The sequence below is a fragment of the Octodon degus genome, unplaced genomic scaffold, assembly GCF_000260255.1.
Source record: "Octodon degus isolate 3935 unplaced genomic scaffold, OctDeg1.0 scaffold00147, whole genome shotgun sequence".
NCBI lineage: Eukaryota > Metazoa > Chordata > Mammalia > Rodentia > Octodontidae > Octodon > Octodon degus.
This window is the reverse complement of record NW_004524723.1, coordinates 4,014,715-4,031,904: the sequence shown is the minus strand read 5'-3', so window position 1 is coordinate 4,031,904 and position 17,190 is coordinate 4,014,715. Positions and strand designations below refer to the sequence as shown.

The 17,190-nt window shown below is 42.0% G+C and overlaps 1 protein-coding gene across 2 annotated transcripts in view; it reads right to left on the bottom strand.

Moving 5' to 3' along the window:
• Positions 1-4,524: 4,524 nt before the first annotated feature.
• Positions 4,525-17,190, bottom strand: part of Ropn1 (rhophilin associated tail protein 1) — a 47,607-nt gene continuing 34,941 nt past the window's right edge. For both annotated transcript variants that reach the window (XM_023702270.1, XM_004642175.2), the window contains 5 exons: positions 16,089-16,216; positions 12,382-12,499; positions 11,475-11,636; positions 6,186-6,361; positions 4,525-4,712 (listed from right to left, as the gene is read on the bottom strand). In XM_023702270.1, the coding sequence (XP_023558038.1) occupies positions 4,646-4,712; positions 6,186-6,361; positions 11,475-11,636; positions 12,382-12,499; positions 16,089-16,204 (639 nt within the window). In that variant the 5' untranslated portion in view covers positions 16,205-16,216 and the 3' untranslated portion in view covers positions 4,525-4,645. The remainder of the gene's footprint in view (positions 4,713-6,185; positions 6,362-11,474; positions 11,637-12,381; positions 12,500-16,088; positions 16,217-17,190) is intronic.

Here is a 17,190-nt window from a genome sequence, read left to right as displayed (position 1 = left end):
CAAAAGGAACAAGCTTAGGTAAATCAAATATGAAGAAAGTTGATACCCCTTGAAGCAGCCCTCAGACAATAACAGGTGGGAGATTTGGTGAGGAGCAACATTTAACCAATGATGGAGGGGAAGACTTCCTCATCCATCAGTCTTGAGATTTGTTCTACACAAGCTCCTGGAGTTGTCCAGTAGTATTGGGTTACAAGGAGTAACTGAATGGATAACAAATCTTTTGCTGGTTTTTTTCCTATTATTTTATTCTTTGTTATGGTGTAGATCTAAAAAGACATCACCCCCAAAGATCATGTGCTCCAAGGATGGACTTCTTGAAGGTGAACAGTATAGGCTCTGACTTCTCTGAATTAAACTTCTGATGAGACCATAATTTGCTGGCATTTGGGGAAGATAATAGAAACAGGAGGTGGCACCTAGTTGAAGGTGGAGGCATGACCTGAGGGCTGTCGCTAGTCCCTACCCTCTCTGATTTTTGGCCACCATGAAGAGATCAGCTTTCTCCTACCCAACCCTTCCACAACAATGGTATGCCTTTCCACAGGCCTAAAGCAGTGAAGCCAGCTAATCATTGACTGAGCGCTTGGAAACCATGATCAGAAGTTAACATTTCCTCTTTTGACTTTCTCAGATAACTTGTCATAATAGTGGAAGGCTAACATACTCTTATGTATCATTTTTTTTTACCATTCCTGGGATCTCCTCCCAAATAAACTATTTGCACTTAAAAGCTGGGAATTTTCTCTGGAGAGAAGTCTCATACCTAGCTTAGTATTGAGTACAGAAACAAGTATACATACTTATTAAAGTTAGAAGACCTATATTCAAATTCTTTCTCACCAGTGATATAAAGAAAAATTTTTCTAAGACTGTTTCTTCATCTATAAAATAGAGATAATAGCACTGACCTCGGGGGCCTGGCCCTAGCTCAGTTCTTTAAGTGGCTGCTTCCACAATGCTGGCAGCCTCAGGTTGCTGTAGTTCAATCCCCACAACACTGCAGCCAGCCAAAAGTGCCCTGAAGGCATTCGAGGAGCCAAAAAAAAAAATCCTTATGGGCCAGGGAGATGGCTCAGTACAGTAAGCGCTTGCCTGGCAAGCACAAGGATCTGAGTTCAATCCCCAGTTCTGCCAAAAAAAAAAAAAAAGAGAGAGAGAGAGAGAGAGATAGCACTGACCTCAAAGTCTGCTGATAAAGAAAAATTTAAAACTGTATATGTAGTGCTGTGCATTGTATAGAACACATTGTATAAAATAGCCTGATAAATGTTGGTTATTATCATTAATATGATATTTATAATACTGTTGACATGGCATAGCCTAGGTAGAGGGTAAATTTATTTTCCACCATAAGATGATTACCAAAGCAGGTTGATTTGGCAGATGTACTGTGAAGTCTAATTCTGGTCAATACCTATGACTTAGTAATATTAATAATATTAATAGCTTAGAGGAAACATTGTTATAGGGAAGAAACTGTTGGACACCAACAGTTGGCTTAGAAGATGAGCACTTAGGGCTGGGGAGATAGCTCAGTGGCATAAGCACCTGCTTGGCAAGTACAAGTTCCTGAGTTCAATCCCCTGTACCAAAAGAAGAAAAGAATAACAAACAAACAAACAAAAAAAAAAAAAAAGCAGAAGACGAGCACTTGTACATAGTCTCAACTAATGACTGTAGTATTACCAATAACTTCATATCGGTGCCCAGTATACACTGTGATGGCTATGATTTCATTAGCTTCATTCATTTATGGCTACTGAGATTATTTCTCAATTCAATCTTGATTCCCAAATATAGAAAGTATCCTTTTAGTTTTGTAATATTGACAAACTTAATTTGTTATTTTAGGACCTTCCAAAATTGGATTTCTTCTTCTGCCTCCGTTTAGTCCCTATTCCTAGCCAGAATTGTTTGAATTATTTGGTCATACTAAAGAAAAACTGATACACCAAGAAACTGAAGCAGATTAAGCTTTCTCTCCCAATGAATTACAGTGCTAGATTTCACCTGAAGTGTTTCAGCCTTTCAAACAGTTATAGGTTACAGAAAGAATCAAAACAAGGGGCCACAATTGTTATAGACATCTAAGTTAGATAAATATAGGCAGTCAGTTAGGGCTAGGCTCTTGAAGAAGCTAATGTGGAAGATGAGATGCCTTGCAACTTTGGGAGTCAGGCACCTCCAGCTGAGGGCCAGCCCTTAAGACAATAAAGATAAAAAAAATGCAACATACCTCCCCAAAGGATACACATCAGGGATTGATATTCTAAATAGGTCTCTATCACCTTGAGAAAGCCAGGAAGAGTCACCAACTCAACCTCCTACAGGAAAATCCCTTGTTTTGTATTCATGCCCCTTTGCTCCGTGACTTGATTCTGATAGGTTCTGGTCCTACTATGAATTGCTAACTTATGGTGGTCACAACATGGCTGAAGCCCTTAAACACCACCTTATCTTCCCAGTGATCACTTCCTCCATCTCCCCCAACCTGGTCCTGGATACAACTTCCTCTCACCTTTCGCTTGCACTCAGGAGAGCCCCCAGTCAGCTTCTCAGGTGTCACTAAACCTGCTCCTCAACTCTACCCCTAGCAAAAGTTGATGAAATTCAGCTTTCTTTGTCTCAGATCAGAGGACAATCCTCATCTTCCCTGAGTCAGTCAGTGTCTTTAGAGTTAAGGCTTCATCTTTCCAATCTCCTTACTGTGCCACCAAAAAAAACCTAACAGATTCCCTATTTGATCCCAATTCTACCTGAACAATTATACACATAATCTCATTGGTTGACCATAGTTTTGTCCCACTTTATGCTCACCTTGCAATTTCCCATGTCGCCTACCTTGGACCCACGTTATGTTATTGATTTGCTCTATAAAAACCCCTAGAAAAGGTAGGGTCTTTGGCAATCCACCTGGGTCCCATTCTGTCTCAGACAGAAGCTTTCTTCCTCCAATAAATATATTCTGCTCTTAACCTTCATTGTTCCTAAAATTCATTCTTTAATTTTAGAGATTAGGAACCAGATATCTATCAAATGGAGTTTCTTTCCCCCATGTCACATTAGCTGGGAAGGTGGCAACATAATTGTGAGCAACAATTATGTGTTGCTCACCCACTGCAGGTGCAGCCCAGTGATTGGGGTAAAGAATTTGTTTCAGCCCCATTAATTGCTCCACTGTAGATAGAAATTGAGGCCCATGGTGATTTCCTGTCATGGTCCCCTTTTTCCTTTAGATACGAATAGACAAATTGCTTATCAGTGAGTGTAGAGAGATATATACATCCAAGCTAATATGATTTTTTTTAAAATAGCAAAAACAGCTTTTATGAGAAGATAGTAGTATGGATAGAAGGGACAGAACCAGCTACTTGGCACACCTGGTGTTCTAACAATTGCTGTGGCCTGTTCACCCCATCTGCTTACTTCAAGGAAGATAAATCTGGAAGGATCCTGTCAGAAGGTCTTGCACTCATTCAAGGGACTTTCCCTGGAGGGTTCCATTACATATGTAGTGCTTCAGAAGTCTATTCACATTGATTCTTTAATACTATATCTGGAACCTTCCATGGTTGTTGCTCTACAGGCCACTTGCATCAAGTTATTTATGTTCATGTCTTAGTATTAGACTAAGAACTCCTTGAAAGCAGAATTCATATATGATCTATTTGTATGTGACCAGAAACCAGCATAGTTCCTGGCTAGAGATGTTAGGTTTAGAAAAGCAAACAAATCATGAAGAATTTTATTTATCTGAAATGCAAATTTAGCTGGCTGTCTGGTATTATTTTTGGCAACCCTATTCTTGGCAGGTAGCTAACCTCAATAAATATGGATAAGTGAAGGAATGAATAGCAACCGTACCCAAAAAAGGAGCAATGAATTGGAAAACTTGATTGACCATGTAAAAGATGCTCATCTAAATTACCCCTCATTATCAAAACTGTCTGGCTAGCATTCTTCCTGTTAAAAATGTAACAATCTAGTCTGGCTTTAGGTTAAGATATGCTTTTAATCCAGGTTCTGTTAGCTACTTTTACTCAACACTCACATGGAGAAAACACTAATATCCTTGTGTTATGGTTTATATCTAGGTGTTCCCCCAAAGCCTCTTGTAGTCAGTGGGGTGGCTTCTAGAGTTTGTGAATAATTCCATGATCTAATGTTGGGATTATAGGTGTGGGTGCTACATCTGGCCTGTGGTGGGTGGGTAATCTGCATTACAATGTAAGGAGGGGAAAGAGGCTTCTAGTAGCCACGGTTGCTGCCCCTCCCTTTGCTCTTTGCTGTTTTCCACCACCATGAATGGCTGCCCTCTTCCGTGTACCACTGTGCCTTGGAGCCAGCCAAGTATAGACTGAAACTTCCACTAACTATGATCCAAATAAACCTTTTATTCCTTAATTCTGAGTGTCAGGTATTTGTCCCAGCAACAAGAGAAAAGTAACTTAAGACACCTTATATCATAGGTATTTTTTTCTGACAACTGTACGTTTTAATTCCACCCATTTCTGATTTATATGTTTATTAGTGTGTACCAGTTGTACAAGAAAACTGACTTGGATGGTGTGTTGGGTTCAGCCATTCCAAAGCGCAATCATCTCTGTATCTTCCTTTAAAATTGCCAAAATTCACTGCACTTTTATTCCAGCCGAACCCTGGGGTTTTGAGTAAAGTCATTCACCTTGATTAAGCCATCAGGACCAATTCTGTTTGGGAAAATAGATATTTGGCAATAGTTCACTTAATAATTAATCTTAAGAATATGTAAACATCTCACTCCAAATGATACCCTTCCTGCTCCATCTTTCCCTCTCGTCTGTTGACTGCCTGTACCACACCCCCAGGCTCTCCTTTTTCTCCTTCCACCTCCAGTGCTCAAGCCTGGCTGAGCCAGAGACACCCAGAGACCTTGTGAAGGCACAGACTTCTGGACCTCACACCCAGAGTCTTAGATTCAGCAGGTCCAGGGTGCAGCCTGACATTCTGCATCTCTGACATGGTCCCAAGGGCTGCTACTCCTACTATTGTTTGCCTCAGCCTTCTGTCCTATCTTTACCATCCTTTCCTTTCCCCTTCTTCAGATCATCCCTTTTTTTGGGGGGGGGGGAGTCTTATTATGCTGTTCAGACAGCCTTGAACTCCCTGAGGAGTTGAGCATAGGCTGGCCTCAAACTCACAGTGATCCTCTTGCCTCAGCCTCCTAAGTGTTGGGATAACAGGTGTGTGCCACCATGCCAGGCCTTTATATTATATTTCATGTGTCTCACAATTCTTCTGTGTTCCCAGAACAGTACAATATGCAGATGCTGCTCATCTGTATGTATGTCCTGAGAATCCCATCACAAGTTGAAAATATGATAGGTTGAAAATACAGTTCTAAAAAATTTAGCTATATTAGGAATAGAACACAGGGGTACTCTATCATTGAGCTGCATCCCCAGCCTATTTTATTTTTTATTTTTATTTATTTATTTAGTATTTTAGGGAAGGGTCTACAGGGTGTTCGGGTACTACTATTAGATTGGACTTGGTGATTCTCCTATTTACAGCTTCCCAAGTGCTGGGATTATAGGTGCTCGCCACCACGCCCAGTCTCAATTGCTGTCTCAGCACACCTGAGAGTTAGAGCCGACCCAGCAGGCCCAGGAATTGAAGCCCTGACCCCTGCACCTGCTTACAGGCACTTTAATCCACTGAGCTATTTGGCCAGCCCTTATTTTTTATTTTGATACCAAATATTACTAAATTTCCAAGGCTGCCCTCAAACCTGTGATACTTCTGCCACAGCCTCCTGAGTGGCTGGGATCCCAGGAGTGCACCACCATGCCCCCCATAAAAAATGCATTTAATACCGATGGGCTGCCAAACATCATAGCTTAGCGATGCAAACACTGAAGAGTGTTGATTGTTTTCCATTGAGATCATAAGGCTGGCTGATTGAGAGCTGCAGCTCACATCTTACTGTGCAGCTTACTGCAAATTGCTAGCCCAGGCAATGATCACAATTCTAAATCTGAAGATAGTTTCTACTCAAAGGTAGTGCTTTCACAGCACTGTAAAAATAGAAGTCAAGCCACTATAAGTTGGGGCCATGTCTAGTAGTAGCCTCGCTCTAGCTTGGCCTGCCACGTGATTTTTCCCAGAGTACTGTCACTCACAGTTGGTAGGTGGTTACTCACACTTCATGTTCAATGTAGTTTAGCATTCTGCTGACGTGGGATGCAGAGATCTCTCCGTCCACTTCAGCGATATATGTATAGAGGAACTGAAAGGTGCTGAAAGGGATCCGGGGAGGCCCACCACCATGGTCAGAGGATAAAACTTCACATATTATCTTGAGAGTTTTGGCAATGGTCTATAAAACAGGAAGGTAAAATGAGGATTAAATCCCTTTTTCAGGTGAGGTTCCTGAAATCAATTCAGATACATGAATGCAAAAGTATTGCTTTTATAAAATGAAGTGGTCATGATGTAAGACTCTAGAAAGTTTGACATTTTTACACTCAAGTGTCACAATTCATTCTAAAAGCATTAAATAGCTACAAGGTATCTTTGTTTTTCTTTCCTTTCTCTGTTGGAGGGCTCCTCTCATGAAGTTAAATTTATGGACTGTGGTATACTTTAATCTATTTGTTACTTTAGTCAGAATAACCTCACTACAGGTGAGGAATTGTTTTTACATTATTGGTTTAGAATTATTTTTTCTTACTATTGCTTTCCAATTTTATCTGTACAAGGTTTAGGTAACTCACCTAGCCCTTAATCCAGGAAGGTACTTGGGATAATGCCACAGAAGAGAAGGTAAGAGAAGGGTAACATATTGAGGAAGGTAGGGGTTGTAGATGCTGGAAAATGACCCTGCACATTGGAATGAACTTTTTTTTTAAGCTTCTGGACCTATTTAAGCAGAACCGCCTCATACTTTGAATTGCATAATCCTTACCCTGGTGGTATCAGAGGAAATTACTAGATGTTGAGTGCCAGAAGTTTTATTAGAAAAGTTCCCACAGAAGGAAACACTCTTGCCAATGAAATTGAAACATTAAAGACTGTGTTCAGAATTGATCCCATGTCTTTAAATACATGTAGCCTTGGCATACACTTAGGAGTAAAAAGAGCTGTGAAATGATTGGATAAAGGAAAGGAATGATTTAAAGAAAAGGCTATTTAGCTCTGAATAGACAAGGACAGGTCAGCACATATGTCTTGGTGGTTTCCCAAAACTGGGTGTCAGTGAAAAGTCAGCCCTGAGAGAAGAACTGAGAGGCCTGGTGAGGAGCTGGCAGCTGCTATGTCTTCTTCCAACGACTGGCCAGAGGAGAGCTGCTCTCCCCTGGAGGCTGGCGTTGCTGTTCTGCTCTCATCCTTTCCCTGGATACGCTGAATGTCTAGGTAGTTCTTTAACGGTGGCTGCCACTTGGGGATCAAAGTCTAGATGTGAAGAGACATGTGAGGGTGAGAATAAACTTGGCCTATCTTTCTGGAGTGATAGTTTTACTTGATGGCAAGGGTAATTATATTTGTGTCAAATAGTATGAGTTTTAATTGAGTAAATATTTAAAATTCATTTATATTAACAAACATACTTCAAGAAAAAGAACCTCCAGTGTACAATAATTTAAAAATAATAAACCACATAATGGCAAAGCAGTTGGGCGTGCAGCAGGTGGCTTCCACGTACTCTGCCCTGCCGGCAGTGTACTCATGGAGATGGGTAGAAGGGCAGTGGAATCATCCATCCCTCCAGCCACCTCCACTCCCCACCCCACCTCTCATCCCCCACCCTACCCCCACTCTGGAGGGCAGGGGGCAGCCACACAGGAAGCTATTAAGGGGCTGTGCAGGCACAGGCATGAGATGAGATCAGTGTGAGATGCTTTGGGGTGGAGCTGCGAGCCAAAGTGTGCACACTGAACTGCACAAATTCTACCCACGGCTCCTTCTGTCTGTTTCCCTAAACATGCCCTGTCCCTTTTCTTTGCTCTATCATGCTCACCCTAAGGGTGCTGTTATGGGTTAACCTGCCCCCATAACATGCCAACACCTTGATCTCCAACTCGGGCGCCCAGGACTGCCAGACAATGAGTGGTTGTTGGTTACACTGCCATGCGGGGTGTGATGCTTTCTGGGGGCAGCCTGCTGACTGCAGCAGGCGGCTTTACCCCCAGGGATCACCGTTCACAGCTATTCACAAAACACGCCTTTAGTTCCAACATTGTACACATATTAAAAGATTTAATAAGTCTAGAGTAGAGATCTTTATTCTCTTGCATAAGACTTTTTATCAGGTGGAGATCCAATCCACAGAGGTAACTCTAAGTATGTCACCTTTAAACCCAAATATGAAAGTGTCAAAAGGTGCATTGCCTGCTAACACAATTTAGGTCATTCCTTTAGGCAAACATGTTTATCGATTTCATACACAAACTATTCTTTATTTTTTGTATTCATCTTTTTTTAAAGTATATAATGCATTATTATGGATTATAGGTACATTTTAAAGAAATTATTGTCTTTGGAATTTCCTTCCCCTCCCTTCAACTCTTCTTCCCCTCCTTATTTACACAAGCATTGCTCTGTTTTTTCCCTTTTGATTCATATATATATATGAATCAAACTCAGGACCTTGTGCTTACTAGCCAGGCCCTGTGTTTGATTCTTTTAAAAATCTCCTTTCTCTCCCTGTCCCCTTCCCATTTGAAAGTGTTCTTACTTCCCAAGAGCTATGTTCCATTTTGATCCTTGTTTACCGTTAGATGCTCCCTTTTTACAATCAGTCTCAGTGGAATAGGTGGCAGGGCCCAACTAGAAGATAGTTTTGAAAGGGACTCGAGACACTAGTCCACCCACTGTAGTATTTGGAACCATTCCAGAAAGCTCAAGGCTGGAGCCCATATTCTTGTTAGCAACTAGAGTAAAATTTCTGCCATGAGACTTTCTACAGGGAGTAAACTAGAGCGATTAGTTTATAGACAGCGGCAATGTATCACATGCTGTGTAGCAGGCTGGGAACTGCAAGATCAAGATGCCAGATCTGCTGGCAAGGAGATCCCTCATTAAATGGTGCCTTTTCATTGTGTCCTTACATGGCAGAAGGGACAAGCAGGCTTTCTCTTTTATAGCCATTAGTCCCATTCCTGAGGGCTGCACACTCATAGCCTAATCACTTCCCAAAGGCCTCACTGCCTAATAGCATCATCTTGGGAGTTAGTGTTAATCATGAGTTTGTAAGGAACATAAGCTTTCAGGCCATAGCTGACCAACCCCTTACCTAATTTCCCACTAACAGCCAACATGATACCGAAAGTGTAAGGCAGTGATGATAAACCTTTTGGAGAAGAATGCCCAGAATGCAACCCCAAGCCCACTTATTTATTACAGAGTGCAGCACTGAAGTTAAACGTGAACATTGAGGTTTTAGTTCAGCAAAATAAACCCATACAACTCATGACTTAATTGCAAAGAGAGCTCCATGTGTCCCCTGTGGCACAGATGCCATAGACTTGCCACCATGGTGTCCAGGCATTGGCTTCAGGGTTCAGAGGGTATCCTCTATATACAGACTAGACTTTCAGACTAACTCCCTGTGGTGTTCTCTGATGGGGAGGGCAAGGGGCAAAATCAGCTACCTTGGGACCTCTCAGAATTAGGGGATCACTCTTGTCCAGAGGAAGGCATGAGGCTACCTTGGTGAAAGCAGAGAAGGTAGAGTAGAATGATGGTCTGCTAGAAGTAAGAAATCTCACTGTTTTAGGAAGGAGGCAGAAAGATACAGTTCAGCCAGATGTGGTAGTACATGCCTATAAGCCCAGCACTCTGGGAGGCTAAGGCAAGACTGTCATTCGACTCTACCTTCTCTGCGCTACCTCCTCCTTGGAGAGGAGAGGAGTCAGGCACAACTGAGGAGGTCAGGCAATTGTCCTGTGAATACTTTCAGTTATGACATCAGACTGATCTCTAGAATCAGAGGAATCTATTTCTTTTATTCCATATCTTGTGAGGGGGATAGATCATGAAGACCATAATTCACTACAGGTAAAATAAGAAAGTATGTGTCTCGCCCCTTCTGCAACCATCTCTGAAGTGGAATGAACATATTTGTAGCCCTGGGAGAACGTCATAAGATGTACTAATTATTTAATTTTCCCTTTAGTGGTTTCCTCCAGTCCTTGAGTTGTTATTTTTTTTTCTCACAGAAGTGAGTTCAGTCCTGACTGACAGCTCATTTGTCCCACTCCATTTTCCTTCCTTCTGGAGGACAGTAATTCTTTCATTATACAATGTTTCTATAAAAGACAATGAAGAAAAAAATCAACCGAACAGTCTCTGCTTTCCTTCTTCCTAAAGAAGTGATTATGATGAACATTGCAGGGGAAATCCATAAGAAAAATTGGACTACATTATTTTTGCTACATTTACTAGGAAATAAAAATGTCAGATAATGTGTTTTAAGCATATTTAAGAAGAAAAGATCATGTTTAGATATGCTAAGCAATTCAAACTATCTTTTCATACCATTTCACTTGAGCATAGGCAATGATTCAGTTCTTAAACTTGCATTATTTCAGGGATTATAAAGTCACATTTCTGATTCATTTCCTTTAAGCGATAATAGTGCTTAACAAGAATGAGGCTACAAGTTAGACACTTCAGCTTTCAATGTGTATAAAAACTGGTTGTAGCATCTTTTGCTTCAAAATGGGAAAATGGCTTTTCTTTTTATTAAACAGGTCAAATTTGGAAAAGGCATGAATTTGTACACATTCCCTCCTTTTATGGTGATGTCATGACTATAGTTCTAGAAATAGTCTCTTCTCTCTTTTCTTGCTTAGAGACAGGTTTTCAACTTTTGGTGTACAGTTGTTTATCTCATAGTAGTTTCCTATAAGGCTGCATCCCTTTCTGAAAGTTTGTAGAGTTGCTCTTCTATAGGTGTCTGGAACCCACAAGTAAGCAAGGCGTATTCCGTAGCTGACTCTTGTTTATCATCAGGAATTATGAATGGAGGGGGAACAGTGCAGTGAAACTGGATATGAAGGTAATGATTAAATAATCAAGACACCATAGTAGGGCCAGTGAGGCGGCACATGCCTGTAATTGCAGCACTTGGGATTGCAGGAGGATTGCCACGCATTCCAGGGCAGCCTATGCTACACTACATAAGTGAGTTCAAGGCCTTCTACTACACAGTGAGACCCTGCCTCAGAAAACCAAAACAAAACCACAAAACAACAAAAAAGCCATACTTTGGCTAACTCTTCCTGGAGACTGACAATTGTTCTACCTCCTCTTCTTCCAGCTTCTGTGTCCTGCTGACAAGCACAGAAATGACCTGAATTCTGAGAGTAGAAGACAAGAGGCGTGCTCACTGTCATCCCTGGAGCAGACCGTGTGTATTGGTGGACTGTCCTTCCAGGCCCAGAGAAAGCTTTTAAGGGAAAAAGAAAGAAAAGAAAAAGCAAACTTACAACTCCAAGCGAGCTGCAAGCAAGGGCTAAAAACTTCAGCCATTCGATCTCTTCCGTGAAGCGACCCACATTCATCACACTATTAAACAAATCGGTCGGGAGATTCAACACCTTCCACATCTGGGCCAGCTCATCTGCATGAATGATCAGTCTGCCACCAACCTGCAGGGCAGGGCCAGACACAACAGAGAGGATGAGTGGGACGGAGGGCCACAGGAAGCAGTTCCCAGGCCAAGCCTGGGTTCCCCAGCACATGGATGGGGCAGGAGGAGGTGTCGGGGAGGCCAGAGGACCCTGTTTCTCAGTTTTTTCTTTTTCAGGGCTCAGTGATACAATCTGATCATTTTTAGCTCCAGATGTCAGAATTGTGGGAAAGATGTATACATTTACATTACATTTCAACTCATGTTTCAGATGCTTTGTGATCTGATTTATGCCTGTGTTGCCCCTGTTTACCCACAGGATAGTTGAAAATAAAACCACAGGTGGAAAGCCAGTAATGAGACCAGAGACCACTAATTAGTGGAGAATTATGAACAAGATATTGGGTCTCTTGCTCCAGACCTGCTTGGTTATTTGTACAATACTCCAGATGTGTCCCTCGTGTTTTCCTAGTAATGGTCTTGGCCCACCATAGAGACATTGTTGAGAGACTGTTGTCCTATATTTTTCAGGAAAGGAAGAGTTAGCATAGCCTCTGACATTCTGCCAGCTTCAGGGAGACCGGCAGCGATCCCAGGACAGCTCACCCTCCAGCCTAATCTAAGGAAAGCCTTCCTTCCACTCCAAGTTTGAGTGAACCTTAGGTAGTGTTCAGTAGCCAGCTGACTGGCAGAGGGACAAATGGCCTTTGTACCCATGTCAACATTGCCCCACATGCCCCTTGGTGCTGCTGTGGGGACCTCACCCGAGAATGTAGGATCTTTAATAGCTCGGGTGTCAGTTCTGTCCAGTTGGATGAGATGACTCGCTCAGACCGCTCTCTCACCGGAGGAATCTCTCCCCGAGATATGGCCTCAAAGTACCTGTAGGAACAAAAGCCAGCAGGGTAGGGGAATGTCCCACACTCAGGTGACCTGTGGCTTCCTTAGGAGTTCCCGCTCCTTTTTTGAAAGAAAAGAGTAGGAGAAAGAATATGTATAAAACGTTTAGATTTTTAGATACCATGTTTAGTTCAAGGAATGTCTTGTGTTACTTTCCACTTACAGCAGGGTGAATATGTAGGAAATAAAGTTTTTGGGTTTTTTTGTTCTTTTTTCTTTTATAAGGTGCAGAATGACCAACAAAAGTTTGGTGTGCAGTTTCCTGGGGCATAGTACTTCCAGCCCTCCCTCAGAAATGTTTTACATATACAGGGTAGACATATAACTCCTAGGATATGTATAGAATGTCTACATATTATTTATGTGTTTGGTATCAGGCAGTGGGCGGGGAAGAGAAGCTACATGGGAACTAAAGTGGCTCACTCAAGACAGGGAGGGCATGAAGAGCCCCAGGAGTGAGGCAGGGTTTCTGGCTGGAGGAAATGAGGCATAGGCTCCAATAGGGAAGAAAATATAGGCTTCCCTGGCGCTAGCAGATGCCTAGGAGACCAAGCAGTTTGGAAAGAGATTAGGTGGTGCAGATGAAGCAAAACCTTTTTCTTTTCTCCTTGAATTTTGTCAATAAATGATGCCTGCTCCTCACTGCTTTGTGTAATGGATTTAATCTGGGGCCATACAGAAAGCAGACTGAGGCCTGTGTCAGGTTTGGTATGAGATGGAAGGGGGCTGTCTGCAGTGGGGAAGGGCACAAGCCACTGATATGTGGGTTACCAGTGCTGTGTGGTAGGGTCTGTTCTCCATCTGAAGTCTTGACACCAGCTATCCTTGAGTCACAGATGTCTGCCCTGCCCGATGTCACTTTCTCTAGATCCAGACAATAGTAAGCGAATACAGAGGACTTTTATGAAAGCGTATTTTAGGGTTAAGCCACTCAATGGAGCTAACCATTAGATACTTCTAAGATACAGAGTGATTGGAGCTAAAGCTGCATGAAATGAAACAGTTCCTTTCTGTCCCCTCTTGGGAACTTTGATTGTTAAAATGCACCTTTAACAGTATGAGAAATCTCTGAATAGATTGCTTTTTGGTGGGTAGGTGTGGGTAGAGGGACACCTGGAGGGCCATAAGGAGGACCTTAGGCTATACAACCAGATCTGGGGAACAGCCACACCACAGCAGCTCATGCTACAGAGGTGATTCTCCAGGTGAACAGTGACGCTCAATACTCTCCAAGTCTTTGGACTTTTTAATGGAACTGGTTAGAGAACATGGAAATGAAACTACAGTCATGGATTTAGTCCTCTGGGATAGTGAGTTTCATTTGCAAGGAAGCAATTTCACAGTTATAAATGTAGCAAATTTGTCTTGTTACACATGTCTACTACAGTACAAACAAGTATATGTGCTCTGCTGATGCTTAGTAGATGCATCTTCATTGACAGCACATATGTGGGATAATTCTTGATTGTGATGAATTAAATATGTATTTTGTCTTGGAAATACTTTGTGAAGTTTTGTCTTCTAAAATGCTATAAGTTTGTGAGCCACAGAAAATGATCTGGTAAGTGCTTTTTGTGTTGGAATGGGATGAAGAGTGCTCTTGGGTCATGCTCTTTTTCATTGTAGTTACAGTACAAACTGATTTTTCACAGATGCCTAAAATATTTATAGCACATCACACAATATAGGAGCAAACAAGGCTACAACAGTGCAATGTTTTCTCCTATAAATGTCAAAGATGGTATCAAGAAATGTCATTCTTCTTCCTATTATACAATAACAGGAGAACAGCAAAATGGAATCTTGAACTATTATGTAGTATAAAACAGTCTGCCTGATCATGCCAAAAGAAATTAGTCTTCTTATGCTAAAGTCTAACCTTAGAGGTAATATATAAAATTCATAATGGAAAACCCAAACAGGGTTCATTCCTAAGCCAACCAGATGCACTTAGTCCTGTTGTTATAGCACCACTGGCTTACTTTCTTTCCCTTCTAAAAGCTGCCTCTTACTACATTAAGGACAGCAATGTGTAATACTAAAACCATGCCTGAAATACCTGTCATCTTGGTCTTCTAAATGTGAACTGTTTCTAATGCCATATTAATTATTAATATACTTTCTTTAAAGTAAATTTTTAAAGTAATAAAAGAAAATGAGAGTCGAACAAAAATTTAAGATTTCTTGAAAGCATGTGGTAATATTCAATCATATGTCTTGTGTAACTATATGTCAATCTGAGCAACAGATTTGGCAATAAAAATAAATAATATATCAATCACTGTTAATCAGCTATTCTTGTTTTGAAAATCTGTAATGTATGTATTGTTACATGTTACCCTGTTTCTGTCTTTGCTTTTGTTTTTCTTGCTCTTGTTTTCACTCTTCAAAATAAAAGAAAATTATATTTTTAAAAAACCAGTATCAACAACAATAACAAAAAGCTGCCTCTTGCCCAGCCCAGGAGCAGAGGAACTCTGGCCCTCAGATGTGCACTCTGTACTTTCTGAAAGGTATCAGAGCACACTGCCCCACTGGATCAGTACAACGTGGTCAGCTTGAGGACACTGTCCCGTCCTCGACCCTTGGGTTCCCTTCCTCCCCTCCCTCCCTGTGCCCTTGCAGCACTACTAAGGTGATAAGCACCCAGCAGTAAAAGCAGCACCAGAAAAGTCCAGAAGGCCTAGTTAGCTCCCACCTCCTGCTTGCAGCCCCAGCTGCCTACCGTCTACTAGCAAGTTTATCTAAGAAGCAATTTCATAGCTGAGAGAACTTCTGTGTAAATCTGTTTTGGTGCAGGCCGGCAGCTATTGTACCAGCTCCATCACTGGGCAGCCTCGCCGGCCCTGTGCTCCGGGCATGCTGTCTCCAACCAGGCCTGAGCCCCTAGGTCCTCTCTGCCTTCACCTCCAGAATCCCACGTGCCTGGGCACATCTTTTTGTTCAAGGAGCAGATCCGTTCAAAGAAACATTAAAAAAAAACAAACCAAAAAAACACAATTTTCCCAAAGACAAAATACAGAGTGTCTTTCGTGGTGTGTGTGGGCTGGGGGTAAAGTGAGTTTCACAGCCTTGGAGGTAAGTTCTCACCAAGGAGGGCGCCAGCCTGAAAGGATTGATTCTTCTGGTCCACCCCACCCACTGGCTAGTGCCGGCCTCCCCCACGTGCACGGCTGCCATCTAGCGGTAAAATAGGAGAACGAGGGCCAAATTTAAACCAAGGAAAGACAAGTGAAATCCTAGCCCAGGTTCTCAAGGTCCTTTTTCCACTGAAACGCGTAGACAATGCAGGTATGTGGTGGGTGAGCGTGTGCTGAGGGTGTCCTGGTAATCTAACTCTTGTTATTTTCCCTGGACACTTGGCCTGTTGCTCTGGCATCCTGTCGCTCAGTTTGGCTTATTTAAAGGAGGGCATCACATCCTTGCTCAGTTTGATGGCAGTATGAGTGGATTTTAAAGCACTAAGCAATAAGAGAACTGAAAGAAACCTCAAAGATTATGCCACTCAGCTCGGATTTCTGGTCCATAGCCTAGTTTCCGAGGGCGCTGGAGGTGAGAGAGGGACACGTACTCAGCACCCCACTGGATGAGGTCCTGGGGCTGCGTCCGGATGGCGGCTTTGGTGAACTGCTTCAGCAATTCCGGCAGCTCCGGGGGGATGCACACTTGCCTATCCATCAGAGGCATTGATTGCTCGACCTGTGTGTGGGAGAAAATAAAATAAAATAAAATAAAATAGATTCTGAATCAGAAGAGGACAGCAATCCTGAACAGGATGCCACCCAACCTCTGACACTTTCAATTTTGGGACATCACTACCTCTACAACACAAATTTTCTTTGTTGTAAATGCTTTTGTCCTTTACATAAAAAAAAGCATACGGACATTAAAAAGTAAAGAAAGGGCTGGCCAAATAGCTCAGCGGACTAAAGCGCCTGTTTAGGCAGAGCACAGGGTGAGGGTTCGATCCCCACTGTGCCGTGCTGGCCCAGCCTCCAGGACTCACTGAGATGGGATTGAGACTGGGTGTGTGGTGTGCTCCTGTAATTCCAGAGCTTGGGAGGCTGAAAACAGGAGAATCACTACGAGTCCAATCTACATAGTGAGATCCTGTAGACCCTGTAGACCCTATAGATTCTAATGACCCTGTACTAAATACATTTTAAAAAATCTTTAAAAAGTAAAGATTAATACAGGTAAAAGAATTCTCTAGTGATATCACCTTCAAACAGTGAATGTCTTCTTCCAACTCTTTTCAATATGTATATAAATGGCAAGTGAGATTACATAAAACAGCCTGTTCAACAGTACATTATGAGCATCTTTCCACATTGCTCTAACTCTTATTAGCTTGATAGGAGTTGTAGCAAATCTTGCTCTGTGAATCCTCTGTGACTTGACATTAGGTTATTTACAAATAAAAACAATTTGCAAATAGTCATTTGCTGGTCAGCTGTCTTTCTACCTGAATGTTTTGATATACTCTAATTGTAAGAAATAGAGAAAAAAAGCATTTTCACACAAAAAGTTCCAGGATGCATTGGAACAAATCACAAAAATCTATGGCTAGTTTATGATTCTATGCACAAAGAAGCAGCAGATTAAATGATTTTGTCTGTTTGTACTATAGGAAAGAATAAACTGGGGCCAGCAAGATAGCTCAGTGGACTAAG